The sequence below is a fragment of the Aedes albopictus genome, unplaced genomic scaffold (assembly GCF_035046485.1).
Source record: "Aedes albopictus strain Foshan unplaced genomic scaffold, AalbF5 HiC_scaffold_636, whole genome shotgun sequence".
Taxonomy (NCBI): domain Eukaryota; kingdom Metazoa; phylum Arthropoda; class Insecta; order Diptera; family Culicidae; genus Aedes; species Aedes albopictus.
The window spans coordinates 1-25,000 of NW_026917461.1; the positions used below are offsets into that span (position 1 = coordinate 1).

At 39.6% G+C, this 25,000-nt stretch overlaps 1 protein-coding gene and 1 long non-coding RNA gene across 2 annotated transcripts; both read left to right on the forward strand.

Annotated features, from left to right (window-relative positions):
• Window positions 1-1,098: 1,098 nt before the first annotated feature.
• LOC115267786 (uncharacterized) lies at window positions 1,099-2,418 on the forward strand. The gene is made up of 2 exons (XR_003897987.2): window positions 1,099-1,861; window positions 1,940-2,418. It is a non-coding gene; the product is annotated as an uncharacterized LOC115267786 (long non-coding RNA).
• Window positions 2,419-6,251: 3,833 nt separating this feature from the next.
• On the forward strand, window positions 6,252-24,257 carry LOC109409862 (SLIT-ROBO Rho GTPase-activating protein 1; the record flags this gene model as incomplete). The annotated part of the gene is given in 11 exon segments (XM_062843909.1): window positions 6,252-6,435; window positions 6,500-6,665; window positions 14,542-14,892; window positions 14,953-15,441; window positions 15,638-15,905; window positions 15,970-16,182; window positions 16,245-16,350; window positions 16,414-16,635; window positions 16,697-16,868; window positions 16,930-17,009; window positions 23,729-24,257. Coding segments are annotated over 11 exon segments (2,780 nt in total), but the record flags the coding sequence as incomplete, so codon positions are not given.
• Window positions 24,258-25,000: the final 743 nt, after the last annotated feature.

Here is a 25,000-nt window from a genome sequence, read left to right on the forward strand (position 1 = left end):
TGAAAAACAAATTTTTTTTTTTAAATGCCAAGTCTTACCTTCTAAATCAGTTGTTTTGGACTCCCAGAAGCGACATTCAAAATTTGAGCAAAATCGGTTGAGCCTAAGGGGGCGCTCAAAACGCTTGAAATTTGTATGGGAAAACTGGGCCAAATGTATGCAGAAATTTCAAGTTTTCGAATTTTGCCGCTAGGTGGCGCTGTAAGCGTTCATTAAATAAACCCTTTGGTATTATTGTAGGTGACTATACGCCAAAGAACTTTGTCGAAGACCGCGAAGTGATTCGACGGCTGTGAAAAAAGTTATACCCTAGGTAAAGGGTGAGTCGTTAATTATTGTGCCACCCTACCTTCAAATGATTCGCAAATTGTCTACAGTTAACGAAATGATACCAAATTTTTACTGTAGTTTCGTATATGTATGTATTTCAACTTTTTGGTATAGGTTTAAATTTAGGATGCGTTTAAGTGAAATTCACGACATTTTCAATTAACGCCCTCCATGTGGACATGTTCAGGCTCAACTTGCAACAAATAATTAAAGCTCTCTGGTTTGTTTATGCGCATAGTGCCTGGTTTTCACCCAGCTCCAAGCTTATGTTTCACTGACAACCGTTCCTGAAACCTATTGATGAACATTAAGATGATCCGATAATGTATAATCATCAATTGTTCCAAGGCGCTATACCATGGTTTTAGATTTTAGCATGTGATTGTACAACATCTTTTTCAGAACTGTGAACTAAATTTATTCTATATCGAGCGGAATCTCACTGATAACTGCTCAATTAATTTTATGTAAACAATAGACTCTAAGGAGAAACTGTACAAAATTTGGTTGATTTTGGTGAAGTAGGAAAAAAGTTACGTTAGTTTGAAAATGGCACAATAATTATCGACTCACCCTTTAAAGTGAGGCAAAGTATTGAGATTTCATTATTGATATTATTCCTTTACATGTATTGGAAAAACAACAATAAAGTTTATCCTCACTTTACCTAGGGAATAACTTTTTTCACAGACGTTGGATGATTTTGTGGTCTTCGACAAAGTTGTTTGGCATATAGTTTTTCTGTTACCAAAGGGTTTGATTATTGAACGCATACAGCGCCACCTAGCGGCAAAATTCGAAAACTTAAAATTTCTGCATACATTTGGCCAAGTTTTCCCATACAAACTTCAAGCGCTTTGAGCGCCTCCTTAAGCTTAATTGATCTTGCTCAAATTTTGAATGTAGCTTCTGGGAGTCCAAAACAAGTGATTTAGGAGGTAAGACTTGGCATTTTTCGAAATTTTTGTTTTTCATATAAGTGTGGGCCACCTTAATGTATACTTAACTGCACGGAGAAAAAACGGTACAGATTGAAATAACAAAAAATTTGGTTGTTTTTCAACCTAAGGAAATTGTTATTTTTAATTTGAAAATAGTTCTTTCAATTTAATAAGGTTAGTCTGACACAAGCTTGTAAATTGGTTGTTTCTACCAACAATATTGACATCTGGACAGCTTTGATTTTGGTAGTTTCATACTAAGGTTCTTATCTATTTCGATAAAAATATAATTTTAATTTACCAAATTTTGGGTTGCCGTCATTGTCAACAAACCAAAACAACAAACTAAGCAATTAGTTCAAATAATACAGAATAATGCCTCGATTCAAACTAATATTTTGTTTGTAGGAAAAATGACCCAAATTTTAGCTCGGAACAAACTAATTTTCAAAGTTGTTTAGTGTACCCCAACCTGCCGCTCTACTAGCAAGCAGCAGAAGTAGCCATCTTATTTGTTGTTTATTGAAAGATCTTGCAGAATCGGATATTGGCCATAAGGAAATTGCAATATTTGCTGATTTATTTCGATGGTAAGTTAAAAAATGTGCTGGTAATTGGTATATAATGAAACCTTCTTAAGACCTCTCTGGTTTCTCCCTCCACCACAGCCATCTATGGAAAACATTCCCTGGGGAAACTTGAGCCACCTCGGCGCAACCACCAACTTCGGCAAAAAGTGGCACACAGGTTAATCTTATAATTGACATCCACTAGGGCCTGCGTCATCGAACAGAATCAGGCTTTTTATACGGTTTTCATTAGCCACACAAAAATCGAAATTGTTGCCGTCTGAAATCTGATTGCGCTAGTCCGGATTAATTGCATGTTCCAGAGAGCCAATCGGGCTTTGGAATCAACAGGATTCACCCGAACCAGCGATCCAGTGTTCGAATCGGAGCAGAACCATTGCCTTTGCTTGGAATTCCCCAGAATGTGTGGATTGTTCATAGAGGCTGGGATTGAATTAGAAATGTTCTATCCAAAAACAGCAGAAATAAGGTTTTTTTTTTGTTGACAAAAATGGGAAATTCGCATCAGAATTGTAAATGTGATTTATTACATTAATAAATAAAATGGTGAAACTTTACTCGATTGCATTATTTTGAAAAAAAAAAATAATAATAAGAAAAATAAGCAATGCTCTTCCCAAAGCAACCAAAGCAACTAGTAAAATCAAACAATGAATTAATTTACTTCGAACTAGATTTTGTTTGTTTCAAAAAGTTTTACTTAGTTCAAAACAACCAATATTTTAGGTTGTTCTAGTTGGTGGCAAATAAAACAAGCAAGATTATGGTTGTTTAGAACAAATCTTGGTTGAGTTTACCTTCAAAGTCGAAACATAAGTCACCCACAATTTTAGTTTGTTTCAACTAATTCAATTGGTTCAATGAAACTGATATATTGTTTGTGCAAATTTCAATGTGTAATTTAGGTTGAATTTAACTAAAATTTGCTTGTGTTTACTATATATTTTTCCCCGTGTGGCATCCCTGCGTGTTCGCTATGTGTCACTACTCAGAGAGATTGACTCTCTTGTAACTCGCCTGAAGCACACTTTGCAACTGCTGCCGCTTAAAAGAGCTGAAGGCAGAAATTCACAAAATGCGTGTCATTTCGGGCCTAGCATTTTGCATCACTTCGGGTTTTTATTCTATATTCATTATTGATATTCATTAAGACTATTTTTATGTCATATGGATCAAATCAAATATAAATAAATAAATAAATAAATAAATAAATAAATAAATAAATAGACATAGTTTGGTATAGGTGATATCAGAAGTCGACTGTAACGATTCTTGCATGATGGTCGTGATAATTCGCAACACTGGATCAATATTGCCGGACAGGATGCAGTGTTGAGAAGTTCATGAGAAGTTTCGAAATCAACCGTAACTTTTATCTGAAATGAGGCTTGGCGATATTCTTTTCCAACAATCCGACATTGACCCATATTTTAACCTGATATTGGCTCAAACTCAACATTTGTCCATTATGCAGTATAATTTGACTCGTTTTTTACACTACATTCGATAGATATTCCTGTCTGTCCTAGTTTGTATGGTTTTATAATATAAGCGTCAGCCATGCTTAGCTATGTAGTACCTTTTATTTGTTTGACAAAGAACTGTTCTTCATAGGTATGGTGAGCAGAGAGCATTTGCAAGAAAAAATGACGTGAAACGTTTCCTTGTTTACTGTTCAAATAGGGGAACTGAACCCATCTTCAGCAAAGTTCTTCCATTTTCATCCTATTGACAACAAAACTAATAAGCGCTATTTGTTTTATATTTATTTTTATACTTTTTGTGAGGGGTGAGCAAGCATGCATGATAATAAAAAAAACGGAAACAATTGGTACCGTCAAATGGGGTAACTTGCAACACTTTTCGACTTTGAAGCAATATCATTGAAAATCTAAACATTTGAAACATACTGTGAAGCATCGTGTACGCTAATTACCCCGAGTAGAATACTATGCAGCACTTGATTTACCAAAACACGTTGCCACCTAATCAGGAGGTGCGAAATACATGCTTGTTGCAAGTTTCCCCATCTGTGGGGTAACTTGCAACATAGGACATGAAGCTAAGTTAGCTATCATTAAACAGCACTAACATTCTAGTATTTAGTCGTATTGTAAATTTTTGATGTTATGCATGAAACATACCATGAAAAGATGCACACTAACCAATTGACATATAATTTTTCATGAAAGGATTGAAAGTTATTGCAAGCGAGAGTATATCGTTTAGCAACAGGTCTCACGTCCCTCAAACACAAAATATATATGATTCTCGTGACTTAGCACTCATTACAAAATGTCAACAATGATTATTGTCATTTCTTGAAAAGGTAGAGTGAGTCATCTTCAAGTAGTTTTCAGTTTGAAGTGGTGTTTGGCAATTTCAGCTAAATTAACATGAATGAAACACACCTATGCTACTTTGTTATTGCCAAACTCGCTAATTTGGGTATTAAACTGAAATAATTTACTCCATTTATTCAGAATTGATGTTGGTGATTGCTTTACAGCGTTCATAAACAAAAAATGAACTTTTAACATGATGAAACATGAATGAAACTTCAAAATGGGGTATTTCCTAACAATGTTTGAAGGTCACGTGCAAAAAAATGTAAAAAATGAATTGTCATTTGAAAATGAACGCGTTACGTAATCAATAAATGATCCATTTCGGTTATTTCTGTCAAATATATCGTGAAATGAAGATAAATAATAGAAGGTTTCGTCAAATTCAACTGTTGCAAGTTACCCCATAGTGGTTGTCGAATATTATATTGATTTTTTGCATTACTTAAGTCGATAAGTTTATCAAACTTTTATCGTTTGGCTAAGCTTTCTATTAGGTACCCTAACTGCAAGCAAGGTCATCAGACTTATCGCACTTACCATAAGGGAGAGGTCAAGCACGATTTTCATACTTGTTTTTATGGCATAAAATGAGCAATCCGTTTTAACAGTGTAGCTAAACCATAAACAAAGAAACAAAGCTAGTTTTTATACTAAATCGATCTTTGATACACATAATCTCTATAACCGAAATAGTAGGGCATTCTAGTTTTCATTATTATTAGAAAATGCTTCACTTTTAGTGTATGCCATCGTGTTGCAAGTTACACCGCTGTTGCAAGTAACCCCGTTTGACGGTACTTAAATTGTCTGTTTTTGGAATAGGATCAACATTGGGACATAGGCTGAAGAAGGGTGTTCATACCCTGTATGGCATGAGCTTTTTCAGCACTGATCGCCCATTGATCTTCTGCCAGAAGACTTCTGGTAACTCCATGGTTGCACTGAAAAGTGCCCACTGATTTGCATTTGACTTTTTTTTGTGCAACTTTTCCCCATAGTAAATAATTCATATGGGAAACTCTTGGCGCAACTTCCCATGACATGATATGTGTATGCACTAGCTTCTACAAGTCCATATCAACAACTAACCCTCCTTTATATTATATCAGAGCACTCGCGTACCGCAGCAACTCGATATGTGCGGTAATCTCCGATGGCTAGATCTCACTTTCATGTATGCAATGCAACTAAGTAAGTTGACTCTTTCTTCCAGCAACTGCATTATATTGACCAACAACAAAGGTCTGTTTTCCCATGGTACATGGAGGTACGGTGGTGGTGGAGCGGGGAAGCGACTAATAATGATCTATATTTAAATAAGAGCTACAAATCAGATTTCTTGCTTCCCTGTAGCAGTACTTAGGTGTACGCTTTCAACCGGTGTTTATTGAGGATCACGAACCTTTCAGCGGAAGTGGGTGTGCGGTGTGTGTAGTCAACCAACTGCGACATGCACCATTCTTCTTCAGTGCATCCGTAGTGGTAGAATGCCTCGGTGTATTCCTTTCATTATTAGTCGATATCGAGAAACGTTGGAGGGCTCGGTGAGAACCGTCATCGTCTTTGTCGTCCATCGTCAATTGAATGCATCCGCTGTGCATTAGCAACTGTGGAAGATCAGACACAGCTGAAGCGAGGAGGGTGAAAAAGTCAGACACTCTCTTCGATGACTGGAACTGTGATAGAGGTGGATAAATTGAATCAAGTTTATGTAAATTAATACCTCCTTACGACGATCGGCTGTCGGTGGTGATGGACGTGATGCTTGTTGTCTTGAGTTTCAGAGGACTATGAGTAAAATCTGTAAATAACTTAAAAACATAAGCTAATAATAAATTGCCATGAATTTTTATATAAAAAACATCGAAAAATCGAAATGCGGACAAGTTTATACTATTATCGATGAAGAATTAGCTTCCCTAAACCCTGACCGCACACATCATATCATTTACCGACATGGTTTCCATTCGAAACGTAATTCCAACAACTCGTCAAGTCATTCCATTAAAACCCCGTTTTATCCTTCTTCATCTCTCCCGCAGACATCCGACAGCAGCTCAATGAACAGCTCAAATTTCTCGACGTCCGTATGGAGTCGCAGATCTCGCTCATTCAGGAGTTGCAGGATTTCTTCCGACGGCGCGGCGAAGTCGAACTGGACTACAGCAAGAGCCTGGACAAGCTGGCCAAAAGCCTGCAGCTGCGACACAAGGAACAGCGACAAAAGTGAGTTCGGCTAGTGGGGGTTCCAGTTTAGATCACGATGCTTATTTTCGGTTCTACTTTTCAGACGAGAACAGTGGCCCATGTTCTCATCGTACTCCTGCTGGCAGCAGTTGGTCAACCAGACAAAATCCCTATCCAAAGATCATGCGGCCCTGTCGGAGATCTACTCGGTGCATCTGGTCGCCCGGTTACAGTCCGTCTGGGACGATGTGCAACGGATATACAGGAAGGTGGGTTTTCCATATCTACGATATTTTGAAATTAAAAGAATCGCAAGGTTCCGGAAGGTAGATATAATAAAGGAAAAAAATCTAGGGATTTCGGAGAAAACTTGCAGTTCCGAGTAGGTATATGAAGGTGTTGTAGAAAAAGATAGTGAACAAAACAAAAAATAAATGTGCAGAAAATCTTCAGAAGAGAGAATTTTTTCCCAAAATCTCTTTAGGGAATTCTATCAAGAGTTTCGCCGTCAATTACCCTGGAATTTCCATAGGAAATCCTTGTAGGAGTTCCACTGAGAATGCCTAGGATTCCTCTAGCAGTTGCATCAGGAATTCCTCGAAGTGTTCCATTAGGAATTTCTCTACGATTTCCACTGGAAATTCCTTTAGGAATTTTACAGACGTTTCTCCGAGAATCCTTCCAGTAGTTTCACCAGGAATTCATATTTTCATAAGTTCATCCTAAGAAATTCTTCATGAATTACTGCCGGCAAATATTTCCGATTTTTTTCTAGGAACTCTAACGGAAGTCTTTTAAGAAATTCTTTCGGAAGTCTCTACAGGAATTTTTCGGAAAGAGCTCCAAAAGATAATTTGGAAGTTGTTTCAATAGATACTCCGGGAATTCTTCTAGAAATTCCTTCAGAAATGCTTCTGGAAGCGTTTCGGGAAATTCTTCTGGGAATTCTATCAAAAGTTCCTCTGGGAAATCTTAGACTGAATCTACTGGAAAGCCTTTTGAAAGTTCTTTAGCGAATTCTACCGGAAGTTTCAAAACAAGTTGGAATTTCCTTTAAAAGTTGTTCTGGAAGTACATCCAGAACAAGTTTCTCCGAAAGTCCTTCCAGTAGTTCCACTAAGAATTCTTCAAGAAATTCCTTCGGAAATTCTTTCGAAAGACCATCCGGGAATCTTTGAAGTTCTTGTGGAAATTCTTCTTTATGTTTTTCCGGGAATTCATTCCGAATTTTGTCTGAGAATTTTTATGGAAATTTCTTAAGGAATTCTTTAGAAAACATCTTTGTAAATTCAACCGAAATTTCCATTGATTTTTCAGAAACAGTTTCAAATTCTTATTCGGATTTTTTTGGAAAGTTCATTCAATGATTCTTTTGGAAATTCCTACAAAAGTTCTTTTTGTTAGTTTCTCCGGGAAATCGTCAATTCACTGAGAAGTATGCTAAAAGTTCTTAGAAGAATTTTTGCAAAAGTTCCTATGTGTGAGAACTTTCCGGATATCTCTCCCGCAAATCCACTGGAAGTTTTCCGGGAATGTAATTTTGGAATGCTTCCGAAGGACTTTATTTAGGAATCTTCGCGAATTCTTCCAGAAGATGCTGCAGGATTTCTTGCAGAAGTTTTCCGTAAAATTCTTGTACGTCATCTCCACGTATTGAGTTAAATCTACTGGAAAGTTTCCCGAAAATTCCCAGGCTACTGCATTGGGAAGTTCGTCCAGGAATTCTTCCGGGAAATTTACCGAAAGTTTTCAGGGAATTTTAACTAGAAACTCCTCCCGATTTTGATTTTTCAAAAATTTTAAAATAAAATTCTTAAAAAGTTACTCCGGGAGTTCCTCCAGATCAAATTTTTTTTTCAGAAATTTCCCATTAAATCCTTTCATGACTTCTCTCGAAAATTCCATTGTGAATTCTTGGGGAAGATCCTCTAGGAATTCTAGGAAGCTTTTCGGGAAATTCTTCCGGGAATTCTTTCGATAATTCCTATGGAAAATCTTTGGAAAATCCACTCTGAAGCCTTCTGAAAACTACCAGGAGAGTTCTTTTGAAAATTCCTTTAAAAGTTGGAATTCCTTTTAAAAGTTGCTTTGGGAATACCTCCACAAGAAATTTCTCCGATGTCCTTCCAGTAGTTCTTCCGGGAACTCTGCAAGAAGTTCCTTCGGAGATTCTTTCGAAAGGTCATCCGAGAATCTTTAATGTTCTTCTGGATTTTTTTTTAGTTTTCCCGGGGAACCATTTAGAATTCCCTCTAAGAATTCCCATGGAAGTTTCTTTAGGAGTTCTTTCGGAAGTTTCTTCGGAAATGTAACCGAAATTTCTTGCGCGAGTTCTTTGGAAAGAGCTTCAAATGTTCATTTAGATTTTTTTTTCAAAAGTTTTCCGGAAAACTTTTTGGGATTTTTTTTTTGTAAGTTTCTGCAGTAGCATCTTCGGCAAAATCCACTGAGACGTTTTCTAACAGTTCCCAGGAGAATTCTTCCGGATTTTCTTCCGGCAAATCTACTGGAAGTACCGGGAATTTTAATTCGAAGCAGCTCCCGTTTTTTTTTTTTCAAAAGTTGCTTCGGAATTATTTTTTTTACCTTTATTTAAGAGGCTCTGATCCAGACGCTGGTTCACCTCTCCAACTCCGGAATTTTCTGCAAAAGTTGTGCAGGGGTTTTTTCCAGAAGATTTTGCAGGATTTCTTATGGAAATTTTCTGTAAAATTCTTCTAGAATTTGCCCAAAAGCTTCCCAAAATTCATTCGGAAGTTTACATAAGAAATCTGCCAGGAACCTAACCGAACCGAAACCGAATTAACCCACGTTGGGCGCCATGTTAAATGCTAAAGCCCCACGCAGGGCGCCATATTACAAAAATAAAAGAAAATTATTAAAACAAACGATTTAACATATCACAACACATAAAACCCTACAAATGCACAATATACAGACATCAAAAATTGACGCAACACAACACAAAACATGTGCCCTGTTATCCAGATGGATAACTCTTTCCGATCTCAAGATGACGAGGTTTCGTTTATTGGTTTGGTTCCATCAGTCATCCTGGAATTGTATTTTAGTTCGCCTTTTAGTTCACAGTCTTTATTTGCTATTTTCATAACATTATTTTGTCTAGGAAAACTAATCCTAATCCTGGCTTGAAGTATGTGCCATGGAAAGGTTTACATCTCTAGTACTTAAACGGGACCCGAAATGGCCTGAAAGGGCCTCTATTCTGTCAGAACCCTATAAATGTGTTGATTGATTTGTCTTTATTTAAGAGACTTTCAGCCCTTGGCTTATAAATGTGTATTAAAACTCGGAGAATATTTACATGTTAAGTAAGACATATAACATAAAGAACGCATCAATATTCAACTTACAACACTTTAAAAATTATTCTGTCTTATTAATGTAACAAATTTTATACTCGTAACAAGTTCTCAAAGGAAGTTTCGCAGGAAACACCTCCCAATTTTGAATTTTCAAAAGCTCCAAAAAGAATTTCCTTTAAAAGTTACTGCGGGAGCTTCTCCAGAAGACCCTTTTTAATTTCTTTCGAAAAATTTCCATTAAATTCTTCCAAAAATTCCTATTTGAATTCTTGGGGAAGATTCTCTAGAAGTTCTTTTGGGAGTTTCCAGTAGAACTCTTCCGCAAATCACTCCGAGAATTCTTCCTGAAGTTTCTCCTTCATTTCCTTCGCAAAATTTCGTAAGGTTATACGTCAATTTTTTCACCAAGTTTCGCCAAAATTCTTTCAGAAGTTACACCGGGGATTCTTTAAGAAGTTCTTCCAGGAATTGTTTTACATATTTCACCGGGAATTTTTCCTTCCTTCCAGAGATTTTTTGGGGATTTTTCCAATAGTTCCATCGGAAAATTTTCCAACGATTTCTTTTTAATCTGTTCCAGTAGTTCATTTGTGAATTCTTACGACGATTTTTTCTAAGAATTCCTAGGGAAGCTCCTAAAGGAATTCTCGGAAGAAATCATGAAAAAACTTCTGGTGGAACTCCGGAAGGAATTCCCGAAGGAACTTCTAGAGAATCTCCTGAATTCTCGAAGATACTCCTAAAATAAATTCTTCTGTACACTCCTGACGAAAATCCTGTAGGAACTCCTGAAGGACTTCTCAGAAGGAATTTTCAAGACAAAAAAAAATCGGAATAGTCTATGGAAGGTGTAACTGAAGTAATACCAATAAAATTTCATGGAGAAATTCCTGCAGGAATTTGCAAGGACACTCCTTCAAAAATCCTTAACAACCTTAAAGTTCAGATGAACGCTTTAAAGAATTTATACATGACTTCCGGAAGGAATTTCAGTAGGAACTCGTAACGGGATTCCCGACAGAACATCTGAAAAACAATCCCGAAGATACTCGTAAATGAATCGCACAAGAATCTTATGAAGAAATCGTCGAAGAAACTATTGAAGAAAGACCTGTAGGTGCTTCTGAAGCAATGAACTCCCGGAGAAATTTCCCAAAGAATTTTCGAAAAACGAAATTCTCAGAACAACTCCTGAAGGGGTTCCTCGAAAGCATTCCCAATAGAAGTTCTGAAGGCATTTTCGGTGGATTATCTGGTAAATTTTGAGGTTACTTCCGGATGAAATGTTAGGGGTTTTAGGAGATACCCCAGTAGTAATCCGCTGCGTCTCGTCTTTATGGCTCGACGTCCCCACTGGGACTTGGCCTGCCTCATTTCAATTTAGTGTTTTTGAGCACTTCCGCAGTTATTAATTGAAGGGCTTTTTCTTGCCTGCCATTGCATGATTTCGTATCTTGTGAGGCAAGTACAATGATACATTATACCCAGGGAGTCCAGAAAATTTTCTCGACCGGAACGGGAATCGAAACCGGCGTCTCCGGTTTAGCGATCCATAGTCTTAACCACTAGGTTAACTGGAGACCCAAGTAGTAATCCCTGAACTTCTAAAAATGATCTACTGAAGAAATACCATAAGCAGTGACTGGGAGAATTTTTAAAATAATTTGTGACAGGGTTCCTGGAAGAAATCGTGGAGGTTTCCCGGAGGAACTCTTGCAGCATTTTCCTGCAACTCAAGCATTTCAAGGGATTTTAGAGGAGTTTTAGAGGGATTCAGAGAGCTTCAGGGTCGTACCATAGATCTCTTGAAGCACCTCTAAAACCGTTTCTTAAATACCCTGAAATGCCTCTGAATACTCCGTGGAACGCTCTAATTGAAACGCCTCGGAAATCCCTAGAAAATTTGCAAACATGTTCAAAACGCCCATGATAGGGGGTTGAGACTTCTTAAAATGTTTTGAAACTCTATGAATATCCCATATAAAATTCCTTGAAAACCCTCTGAAGCACCAGTAAAATTCCTTGAAACATCTTGGAAACCCCGGGAGTGTATCATCTCTCAACAACGTTCTAAAACTACTCTTCAAACCACCAGATATTCTCCCCATTCCCCTGGAAAGCCCTTTAAAGTCTATTAAAACATCTTGGAAACTCTCATGGAACCCCTTAAAACCCTATGAAACTGCCCCTATTTCTGCGCCTTAGGACGCCAGTTGTAAAGGTTTGGGTATCCAACAAGACCATGCTGGGGATGACGGATTCGATTCCCGGTCGGTCCAAGCTTTTTCATTATGGAAATATCGACGACTTCCTTGGACATATAGTATCTTCGTGCCTGCCACTCATGCAAAGCTGAGAAGCAGGCTTTGATTCAGTGGGGGAAAAGAAGAAGAAAAAGTTTCAGAGGGTTTCCGTGAGATGTCAGGGGTGGTTAAAAAAGTAACTTATAGGTGCCGCCCTTGGACACCACCTGAAACCTTAGGAGACCCCTGAAACGTCTTTGAACCGCCTCTTAAAACCCTCCTTAAACACCATGAAATCCCCCAGAAACGTCCCTGAAACCCCTTTTTAACCCTCTGACATCCTCCTGAATTTCCCCTCTGAAAATTTCACCCTCTGAAACTCCCTTGGAAGCTTCTTGAAAACTCATTAAAGTATCCTAAAAGTCATAAAATATTCCTGAAACCCTTAGAAAGGCCTCTGAAATTATCTGAAATCTCTCGGATCAGCCAGAAACATACCCGAAACTCCCTGAAATACTCAAAATAGCTTAAAAACTTCCTGAAACTACTAGCAACTGTCTTGGAAACCCTAGGGATGCCTATGAACAGCCACTGAAACCTCTCAAACCTGTTTCAACCCCCTTGAAATTCTTTAAAAAAAACCTGAAATCCTGAAAGCTCCCTGAAACATCTTTGAAACTCTGTATGCCCAATAATGGAGCCCCGTGAAATTTTCTCGAAGTCCATTTAAACTCTTCTCTGAGAATCTTTTATTGTTGCGCTTTCTGCTGCCTCTAGTTCGCCCATTTGTTTCTGATTCCTTTAGATCTTCTTGAAACCTCCTTCTTTCCCCCTTCAAACGGCCTCCAAAACAAAAATAGTCATTGATATAGTTATTATAATTTTCTTACGAGCTAGTTCATAAGGGTGAGTTTTGTGCTTACATTAGGCCAATAGTTAAAATGAACGAACTTAATTCTAGAGAAAAAAAAAGATTTATCTCCAGGGGGTTTGAGATAAGTTCAAGGGGTTTCCTTGGGTTTCAATGGAGCCTAAAAGGAGGGGCTCCAGGGTGTTTCATGGGTGTTTTGGAGGCTCCAGGGGAAGTTTTAGGTGCGCTTCAGGGTTGCAGGGGGTTTCAGAGTGGAGGGTGGTTTTGGTGCTATTGTTCGAGATTTGTTTTAGAGGGATCTAAGCCCTCTCAGCGGTGTTTCAAGAGTTTTTAAGGGGCGTTTCAGAGGGATTCAGGGACCTCCAAGCCTGTATCTGAATCCATCCTGAAAACCCCCTAAAGCGCATCTGCAACTTCAATTTCATTGGAACCCTCTGAGGCCCCATGAGATGCTTTTGAGACCCCAAGGGGCGCCTTGTATTTCCCTGAGACTTCTAAATCGCCTTGAACTCCTCCGAAACCTCTAGGAATTCCCCACTCCTGAAAACCCCCTTAAGCGCCTCTGTAACTCCCTAAAAACTTCCTGGAACACTCTGAGGCCCCATGAGATGCTCCTAAAACCCCATGGACCCACTTGTAGCTTTCTGAGTTTTCTAAATTGCATTAAACTCCTCCGAAACCCCCAAGAATTCTCGTGAAACCCGCTGAGACCCCCTTATCGCACCTGAGAATGCCTCTGAGATCTTCTGGTACCCATATGAAATCTCCTGTGACCCCCTACAACACCCCTGAAAACCCCCTCGAATGCCCCCGAAACCCCTGGAACCCTCCTGACACCCCTGCAGTGCCCCTCCTAGAGCTTCCTGAGAGCTCATGAGGCCCCCTGAAATCCCCTGAGATCTTTTGAAACGCTCCTGAAACGTCCTGGTATCTCCTGAAACGCCCTTTGAATCCTCTGGAATTCCCTGAGACCCTCTGAAGCGTCCCAGAGACTTTTTAGAACCCCCTGAGGCCCTTGGACCCCATGAGACCTCATAAAACACCACTGAAAGCTATTGGTACTGCTTGAGACCCAATTGAGCTCCCATGAGACTCTCTGAATCCCCCTGAGGCCCGTTGAAACTCTTCTGGTATACCCATTAACTCCCTGAAATACCTTTGAGACCCCTGAAAGGTTCGGTTGAGCTTCTGGTGAATTTCAAGGTGTATGTACAGATTTTACAGCTGGTTTCAGTAGACTTTGAAGGGAGCAAAAGGAGTGGAATTGAAGAAGAGGCAATGATGGTTCCAAGTGCAACAAAAGGTGTGCAAGGGGGGTTTCAGTGGCGTTTAACAAGAGTTTCAGAGATAGCTAGTGATGCTTCAGTGGGGGTTTGTGGGTCTGAAGAGGTTTTCAGGTGAGTTCCTGAGAATTCTTCAAAGATAAGCCAAGCAGATTTAAGGAGGTTATAAGGCAGGAAGGGAACCAATGAAGTTTGAGAGGGCAGCTAAAGAGGAGGTTTTAGATGAGTAGTCAATATGGAGATTTGGACGTAACTTTCAACCGTTCAAAGGATGGAGAAGCAACAACCAACCAAAGTCTCGAAGCTTAAAAGAAGGGGAGATCTGACGACCTAAACTCAAACGAGTTCTTGTCATGTCACTTTTCCTAAGGCTAGAAACCCCATACGTACAAATCTTGAATCATCCTCCTCCTTTTTCATAGTGTCGCGAAATCGGCTTCGAAACGCACGTCGAGATCCTACGGATCCTACAAGAGTTACACACCAACATGAAAACCTACCACACGTACCAAACCGAAGCCAAGGAGGCGGAGAAGAAACTCCGGGCGGCTGAAACGCAACGCATGAAGCTGCAGCAGAGCGTCCCGAAGGAGAAACTGGAGCGCAGCAAAAAGTACAAGCTCATCGAGAAGGAGGTTCTCAAACGCAAGAACAAATACACCGACGCAAGACTGAAGGCCCTCAAGGCGAAAAACGAGTACCAGCTGTGCCTGGAGGCGTCCAATACCACCATCCACAAGTACTTTGTGGAGGACCTTAGCGATCTGATCGATGTAAGTACCCAGCTTTTGGAGAAGAGTCTAGTACAGAAATAATTCCTTTTCTTCTTACAGTGTATGGATCTCGGTTTCCACTCGGTCGTTTCCCGGGCGCTGTTGATGCACGTATCTGCCGATCAGGGTCGGTGCCGAGCGGTGCTGAACAACACAGACACCCTGTCGCACATAATTAACTCAATGGACAGTCGAGCGGACAAGCAGAAGTTCCTGGAGCAGCACAGCGCCGCCTTTATGATTCCCAAGCGGCTCGAGTTCCAAGGCCAGGACGAAGACATCGAGCCGGAACTGCAGAAGGCCCTGCACCAGGAGATGGAATCTCGGTTGGTGCAGCTGGAGCAACGGGTTAACAACCTCCGGATGGAGTCGGACGAGATTTGGAAAACGTTGGAGACGGCCGAAATCAACCTGCTGGAAATACTCAACACAAAGGACTACGATTGTGGTGCGGCGTTCGGCGAGGGGGCACTGGGGATACCCAAGCCGGAGAACACCTCGGTCAAGTTGCGGTCGGACAAGAACGAAATTGAAGAGTTTTACATCACGGTAAGTTGTTGGGGGCAAATAAAATACACTAGAAGAACCCAGAAGTTTCTTATCTAATTCCCCGTTGGAAATTTCTCTTGAGACTTTCAATTTTCACCACAAATATATTTTTCGAATACTTGCTCCCTCAAGAAGTTCTAAATTACGCCATTGCATTGCATTTATGTATCGGTAATCATTGACCTTTTCACTGCAGAAAATTCGCGAATACATTCTCGCCACATCACGAATAGCACGGCTCGACTCGAAGGCCGAGTTCCTGCGTAGCGCCCTGACGAAGGATTCTGCCGTCAAAACCGACACACTAATCAAGTCGAATGTTCCGAAGCGGAAACGTATCGGTCGGATGAACAAATCCGGCCGGCCGAAGCTGTTTGGTGGCTCCCTGGAGGAATACCTGGAGGTCACCAGCGAGGAGATTCCACTCATTCTGCGGAGCTGCATTCGGGTCATAAATTTGTTCGGTAAGACTGTGATTTGTTATTTTTGGAGAAGCAAAGTTCATTGACGTTTGGACGTCCCTTGCAGGATTACATCATCAGGGTATTTTCCGGGTGTCTGGATCTCAAGTAGAAATAAGTAACTTTAAGGAAGGATTTGAGCGGGGTGATGACCCGTTGGCCGATACTACTGACGCGTCGGACATCAACTCGGTGGCTGGTGTTCTCAAGCTGTATCTAAGGGAACTGCGGGAACCGCTGTTCCCACTGATCTACTTCGACCATTTTGTTTCGTTGGCGCGTGAGTATTATTTCTTAGGGATCATGAACTAAATATTATAAGATTTTTTTTCGGTTGAACAGAGCTTGAATCGAAGCACGAAATCGTGTTGGGCATTCGGAAGTTCTTCCAGAGTCTGCCAAAGTCCGTGGTGATCGTGATACGGTATCTGTTTGCATTCTTGAACCAGTAAGTCTCCTGTACCACATACAGATCTTAGTTATTGTGATTCAATCTGCCTTTTCAAAACAGCTTATCGGAATACTCGGATGAGAACATGATGGATGCCTACAACTTGGCCATCTGCTTCGGTCCCACGCTGATGCCGGCTCCGGAGGACAAAGACCAGGTGCAGTACCAGAATCAGGTGAACGAACTGATCAAGAACATCATTGTCTACCACGCGGAGCTGTTCCCGAAGGATCTCGGTGGCATGCAGTACGAGAAGTTCATCTCGTCGGAACCGTTTGAAGAGTAAGTTACTCGAAACAACCTTCTTGGAAATTAAATAAATTGTTTCAACCTCTTGTTTTAGTGATGTGGGTGATTCACCAACGGAACAAGTCTCCGAAGATCCGGACTCCGAAGTGTATCCATCGGAAGACGAATCTGACACATTCGAAGCAATCGTGCAGTTCGACTTCAATGCACGATCGGAAAGGGAACTTTCGCTACGCAAAGGGGACAATGTGATACTGTATAACCAGGTAAAGTATAGCTAGTGAAACGTACTTTTGATCATCTATTGTAAAGCAATCCAATTTTTAGGTTTCCAACGATTGGTGGCGCGGAGCGGTAAACGGAAAAACTGGATTGATTCCGGACAAATATATTTCGCTCAAGATCAAGTAAGTGTTCTTCGATAAGTCATCCTGTAAGATTTTCTCAAAAATCAATTCTCCGAAAACTATCTCCCTTAAAATCTCGTGTAGGATCTAGAGGCACGTTTTACTCCAATTGGGAAACTTGTGCCATTAACATGAAAATATGCCTAATTCATCATCTACCTGAAAGACATACATTTTACATATGTCCAACATAATAGCTCTGTGCGATCGATACTGTCGTATACCGTCTTGATGTCGATGAACAGGTTATGCGTTGGGACCTGGTCTTCATGACACATCTGGAGGATTTGTTGCACGGTGAAGATCTGGTCCGTTGTCGACCGGCCGTCGATGAAGCCGTCTTGATAAGTTCCCACGAATTTATTCGCTTCAGATGACAGACGACGGAGAGGAAGATGATCTGGGATCAAACTTTATAGATGACTTTCAAATTGATGATCGCTCTAAAGTTTACACATTCCAAACAGCAGAAGAAATATCCAACAGGTGAAACCCGTTGAAGATTCCATTTTGACAAAAAAGGATGAACTGAACGTCATGAATCATCAATACTTTGGTGAATAAAAGTTATTTTGTTTTTATAAATGAATAGTTTCTATGATTCCATGAAAAAATAATCCAGTGAGCGGTGAATGGATCCATTATGAGCGGTGAATGGATGCATGAGCGGTAATAGGAGTCAAGAGATAATACATTTGAATTTTTATTTTTTCGAATGTAAACATATTTAACAATCGTTTTATATTTTTTCTATAATAACAACATAATTGTTGAGTTGTTAACGTAAATTAAAGTGCAATATTCGCAAACGTTGATTTTTAATGTCATATACTTTACGAAAATGCCGTTAAATGAGCGGTGAATGGCGACCTCACGGTATAAAACTTGCAATAAAACTGATGTATTCATCAAAACCTCTTGATAACCTCTTTAAGAGCATCTTCCGGCTAAGTGGACCACTCTCGGAGGGGTTTTGCAAACCGCATTATGAGTAGCAATAAAACCGTTTTAAAACCTAGTTGAAAAATCTTCCATTCTCGAAAAAAGGTTATGATGATTGTTGTTGTTTTTTTCAACAAAAACTATGACAGCTCAAGATGCAGAGAAAGCTTCTTCGATGGAACATAAAGTTCAGCAGAATACATTATTCGTAAGTAGAAAGCGATCACTTCAAAGTAATATTTTAGTAGTTATTGCGTTGGTAGGCTTATGTGCATTCAATTTTACCGTGAATATTGGGGTTGTAGAAACATAAAATTAATGCGCTTCGAAAATCGTGAATATTATCGTCTTGGAATGAAATAAATCAATTTGTTAATTTAGTAAAACTTTCTCGAACCACAAGAAAACTTAGCTGAGACAGTTTGTTTTCGTAAGCATGTTATGGAAATGGCGGCAAACTATCAACTCATTAGTAATTTGAGCAAAATTAACTTTTTTCCATTCACGTTATCTACAGTATGCGGCAGGAAAAAATGCGAAAGTGTTTTTCAACTTCAAACCTCATTTTCGTCCATTTGACATTAACCAATCTATGTTTCAACGTTCCATGATCTATAATAGGCTAGTTTTCTGAAAAGTTAATTAAAAAATTTCCCATTTTGGTCACTAACCTTTACAGGGCAGCGCCTGAAGATGAAGACAACCAGAATTTTCAAACCGCAGAAAATCGCACAGGTCGCTAAATTTCGCATCTGATAAAACAAAATTTTTGATTTTCTCTACAATATCATCAAATATATGTACTTATTTCATCTGGTATGTGAAACTACATGGCTCTGGATCAGTGTGGTCTGGTTGTTCATCGAATTTTAGCTAATTTTGTTACTGTTATAGTCATTTTGTTTAATGACCATTGGGCGCGCAGTTTATTGATATCCGCTTATTAAGCCTACATTATCACATGTTAAACATCAAATATGTTCATTTTTATTTTTCAGTGCTAGAATATAGACATTGACTGATACACTGTCATGAAAAAATAGTCATATATATCCCATATTTAGCGTGTAATAGTGCCTTGAACTTTTCGCATTTTTTTCCTGCCGCACCCTGTAATTCTTCAATATGGCGACGGCCATAATTAGCGAAAATAAAACGAAAGCAAGTTTACTATTATGATGACCGCATTAAACCTAGCAGTGTCGTAGTTTCTTCTTTTCCACCAACAGATGTCGTTACTAATAGAACGGATCGCCATCTGTTGAGAGTTTGAACAGTTTTATTGCGGTAATAATGATTGCCAGAAGGTTTACATATCGAAGAATTTTGTTTACTCTTACAATCTGGTTTTATGGATATCTTCCAGGATACTATAAAACATTTCATCACTGGTTTTCATAAAAGTAGTCATAAAATAGTGAGTTTCAATTATTGCTGTAATAAAACCCTAATAAAAATCAATCAAAACCAATCAGCAATGGAATTGTTACTTGGGAAAGCAGATGCAGTCCTCCAAGAAGTCGTCAAAAACGTTCAGCAGGGCTGGCCAACAAAAAGAAGCGACATCAGCGAAACAATGTCAGCAGTTCTTCCTTCGAAAGGATGGCTTGTCAGTCATATCCGACTGCCTTGGCTGTGGTGAGCCATCCCGCCGAAATACTAGAAGAAAGTTCTCCAAGTGCTGCACAAGGGACAGTCCGGCATCGAACGGATGAGAGCAGTTGCCCGCAGTTATGTCGATGGCCGACCATCGACGACGGCATCGCGCAGTTCATTCGTGCTTGTAAGGAATGTGCGATATCTTCCAAAACCAACACCAGAGCGAAACTGGAATCTTGGGAAATACCTCAAAACCCTGGCAAAGACTTCATCTCGACTATAACGGGCCCGTCGACGTTTAGTGTTACCTTGTCCTAGTCGATGCTTTCACGAAGTGACCCGAAGTAATTCCAACTCGTCGATTCACAACATCTGCAACGTTGTAAATCCTCCAAGGAATCTTCGTACGCTTTGGAATGTCAGAGACCTTGGATATCGAAAACGGTTGTCAGTTCATCAGTGAGCAGTTCGAACGCTGCTGTGAAACTGTACTGTCCATCGGACTGGCAGTAAGGTTAGTCAACATCATTAAGTGGACTCTCAAGAAAATTACACCGGGAGGAGATGGTCTCACTGAAGCAATCAATACGGTCCTGCTCTGCTACAGGAAAAAGTGCAAATCACTTTGGAGCCAAAACCATCAGCTACAATCCATAGGACCTGGCTTTGGGCTAAGGTCTTCAAAAACAATAGATGGAGTTTGAAGCAGGTCAAATGCTTGAGCGCGTAGGGAGCGTAATTCTACAACTTATGGCTGCCGCAGAAAAACACGGTCATCCGATCCCACTGTAAACAGCTTCGAATCCATAGCGAATAGATCGGAAACAGTAGATGTGGCAGAAAACAAAACTTCTGTTCAAGTCCCACTGGGTTTCCTTCTAGACACGTGGGGCCAGAATCCAAGGTCTCCAGAATCAGAAGATCTACAGCTGGACCTGAACAGTATTCCAGATGAACCACCCACGGGTTCTCAACCAGAGTTGGTTACTCAAAGTATCCAAACTTGAGCGCCCCCTATACTACCCATGATCGCATATCAGTCCCATATTTGCTGGGTTTCCTATTCATATGGGACAATTATGCGATCATAGGCAGTATACTGGTACGTCCCCAAAGAAATGACTTTACTATTGCACCTAATTAGGAATTATTCCGGGAAAACCCCTTCATGCATTATTATTTCACGAAATGTTTATGGAACTATCGCGGAAGGGAGTTTTTTGCTGGATTTTTTTTTTGTGTTTTGCAAGAGTTCTTCCTAAAATTTCACGGATTTTTTCCTGGATTACCTCCAGGAATACCACGAGACATTCTTTGAGGTTTTTTTTTTAAATTTTGGAATGTTTCAAATTAATTTTAGCAAGGATTCCTCTTAAAAACCCTCTTAGTATCCCTTCAAATTGCATACCTGTCCATGGATTTCGCTGAAATTTTCTCCAGGAATTTTCCTCGACACTTCTTCAGCAGTTAAAAACAAATCGCAAAAGATTCATCTTGAAACTAGCCCATGGGTTTCCTCAGAAATTCCTCCTGGAATTTCTTAACAGATTTTATACCAAATTCCTTCAAGGATTGCTACATAAGTTGTTCATACTTGTTTTCCTTCATGTATTTCTTCAAACGTTTCTGAATGAATTCATCACGAAATATTGTAAAAAAAAAATTCCATGAGGTTTTGTTTTTAATTTCTTCAAATACTCTTCTAGAAATATGTTAAGGAAATCTTCTAGGAATTTATCCAGGGGTTTTCTCAGGCATTTCTCCAAACATATTCTAAAAAGATGTAATTCCAGGAGATTTTTTTGTTATATAAATAATCGGAGATTATTTCTGAAATTCTTGTTTTTTCTAGAAATTCAGAACTTTTTCCGGATTTTTTTTTCAAGAATCACCTCCAGGTAATACTCAATTCATTCAGAGATTTTGTCGGACTCCTCTGAAAAATTTTCAAGAGATTCTTCAGGTATTTCTCTAGGCATTGCTTTGGATTTATTTGGATTCTTTCAGATTTATTTTCCCGATGATTCTGTCAACTATTCCTGCAGAAATCATTCCACAATCTATTCCTTAGCATTCTTCAAGGTTTTTTTTTTTCTATGAATACTTGCAGTATTCCCAAAATTATTTCTTAGAGTTCTTTCAATTTTTTCCTTAGTGTTTTTCTAAAAAAATCCTTTCCTTCTGTTGTTTTTTTATAGTTTCTGCTACAAGTCCAGCAGCAATTTCTCCAGGTAGTAGATTGGAGGTTTTTGTGTTCAAATCCCTTCAGATATAGTAAAAGACATTTTTCTCCGAATTCCTTCAGAGGTATCTCCAGTAGTTCTTCTACGGATTTCTTCAGAAAATCCTCCACGAATCTATCAGAAAGGAAAGTAAAGAATAATTCCACCAGTGTCTGCGATTTCTACAAAATTTTCTTTAAGATTCCTTCAAGAATTCCTCTATGGATTGTTTCAGGAGTCCCTCCAGAAGTTACTCAAGCATTTTTACTTGGATTTGCTTGCAGAGTTCTCCCATAAGTGTCTTATGATTTGTTTTCTGAGAATAAAGGGGGTGTTTTCAGATGTTTCTTCAAATATTCCCCTAGGTGTTATCTTAGGCATTCAAAAAGTTTAAATAATTTATAAGAGGATTTTGCGATACCTACCTTCCACAAGTATTCAAGGGATTTCTTGCCAGGAATTTTTCAAGGGATTTCTTGAGATGATCCTCCAAGGCTTTCTGAGAAATTGTTTAAAGAATTCTTTAGGGTGGGTCCCAAGATGAACTAGCCTAGGGCTTAAAATCTCGTTAATACAGATAAAAACCGTAGTAATGTCACATTAAATCTTGCAGAAACGCTGGGCCAAAATTTGTGAAGAAGTTTTATAAGGATATCTGAAAAACTTCAGGGTAAAAAATTTGAAGAAATTCCTTGCTAATTTTCTCGAACAAATCCCTAAAATTTTGAGGAAGTCTCTGGAGATCAAAATATCTTTTTGAAGGACTTTCAGATGGAACCCCAGCATGAATTTCAGAAAGAAGCCTTGAAGGAATTTCTGAAGACATTTTCAGTAGAATCCCTTTAGAAATCTTAACAAGCAGGAGTTATCTTTCGAGGTAATGCCGGATAAATTTCTGGGGTAATACATAGAGGAAATCCTGTAGGAATCTCTGGTATGAACTCTGAAATGCAAATAAATACAGCTGTGGAGGAATTGTTGCATGATTTTCTGAATGAACCCTTGAAGAAAATCTTGAACCTATTCATGTGGGAATTTTCAATGTCAACCCTAGACTAATTTCTGAAAAAAAAATTGTGAGGGGCTTTCTTAAAAAAAACTGAACAAATTTTTCAAGGAATGTAAGGAAAATTTTATGAAGAAACCACGGAAAGAATGATTTGATGAATCTTTGAAATAATTTTTAAGGAAATCTCTGCAGAATATTCAGAAGGAATCTCAGAAAAAAATCCGATGATTTTTTAAACGTAGCAAAAATTTAAAAGAAACTCATAGACATCTACCTAGAACAATTCTTGGAGATTTTTTTCGAGAAATTTATGACGGAATATCTGAAATTCTAGACGATTTCAAGGATTATTTTGGAAGAAAGCAATACGAGATTTCGTTGGACAAATTTTATGAGGCATTTTTTGAAGGAATTTCCAGGAAAATTTCTAAAAGTATCCCTGGAATATTTTCTGAAGGGATCTTTGTAAGAATTTCTGAAGGAGTCTGTGGAAGATTTTTGAAAGAAATCCATGGGAAAATTCTGAAGGAACCTTTTATTTTCTCAAAGAATCGATGATAGGATTTCTGAAGGATGTTCACCAAGGAGAGCTGAACAGCAAACTTATATAGGGCCTGTTCGTAAGCTACGTAGACTCTTAGGGTGGGGACGGGGGAGGGGGGGGGGTGGCTGGCCAAAGGATACGCTCCATACAAATTTCGAAAATTTTGTATGAACAAGCGTCTATGAGAGGGAGGGGGCTCTGAGAAAAATGAGTCTAGGCGTTTCTGTGCGGAGGCTAATGGTGTGAATGGTATTCCAGCCTTTTTATTTCACCGTGTAGTGTCTTACGGAGTGCTGTGATTCTGGAATAATTATGCATTACCAAGTAGAACATTCTATTTTTTGCGTCAGAGGTACAAAAAACTCGTTCAACTATATATAATTCTCAATTTTTTCTCCTACAGGGACGAAGACCGCGACAAGAGTGAGCACCTGAAGTCTTCCAGCTCGGAGGAATCGGTCCGAAAGCGACGACCCAGCGGTAACATCTCCATCAACAGCCAACTCTCGATCTGCACCACCAACTCCAACACGCTCTCTAACATTACCTGCGGATCGGACTACACGGGATCCACCATCAGCACTACGACCGCGCAAGGAATCGGCTCCGGCCCCACCATTGCCGGTAGCGGCATGTCTGCCTCCCCTGGACATCCACAATACCAAACGATTCAGCAAATGCAACAGCAACAACAACCACAGACGCAACAACCGACGCTACCACCGATCAACAACCAGGTCACGCATCAACCACCACTCCCGTCGGCCCATCCCCTCATCGGCGAGAAGCTGACGGCCGACCTCAAGGATCCGGACTACATCCACTACGACACGGTGGACCTCAAGGGATCGACCTACAGCTACCACGACGAACCGCACTCGTTCGAAACGTCCGGCGAGTTCCTGGAGGACATGACCCACTTCACATTCGAGGTACTGGAGACCACGGTTTGATTTTAAGTGCAATGTCGTTTTTACGTTCAAAATTCCCCCATTAGCTGTTTTTTGGCCGTTTGTCCGCTTCTTCCGCTGGCAGCTCCTAAAACATTATGCTCATTCGTAACCGAAGCGTGTTAATAGCCGGAAACGCGTTAATAGCCAGCGCTCCTCGTTTTGTGTTTAAAGTGCCAACTTTATTTTTACTTTTTTTTGTGTCAAATCGGCGCAGTGTTTAATTGTGTAATTTTTGTTCAGTGTAGGAAACGTAAGATTTTCGTTTTTTTTTTGTAAGCGTGCGATGCAAACGCCGATCGTTTAATATCTTTTAGCTCTATCCTACGAAACTGCATGTGCGTTGAATGTGGCCTCTAGCTCAGTGCTTGTATGTACCTTTTAATTGTGTTGTTGTGTGTATTGCATTCATTTTTCCCTTTCGGTTAGCTCGAGTTTCGATTTGTTATCCTAGAATTAACCTGCTAGATCTTGAAGTCAGAAAACCTTGTTGAAGTAGCAAACATTTTCAATTCTTTATTGCGTAGTTTTTTTTCCTCAGAGAGGGACACTAACAATTGAACAGGGCTTTACCCCGTTTGGCATAATTAAAATCATTTTTAAAATAAAATAACTCCAGTATTGTATCAAACAACGTCACGAAGACCGATCGTCATGCCCATTGACCATTGAGTCATTCAACGATTTTGCTGAATGACCGCCCATGACATGTGACCATTGCCAAA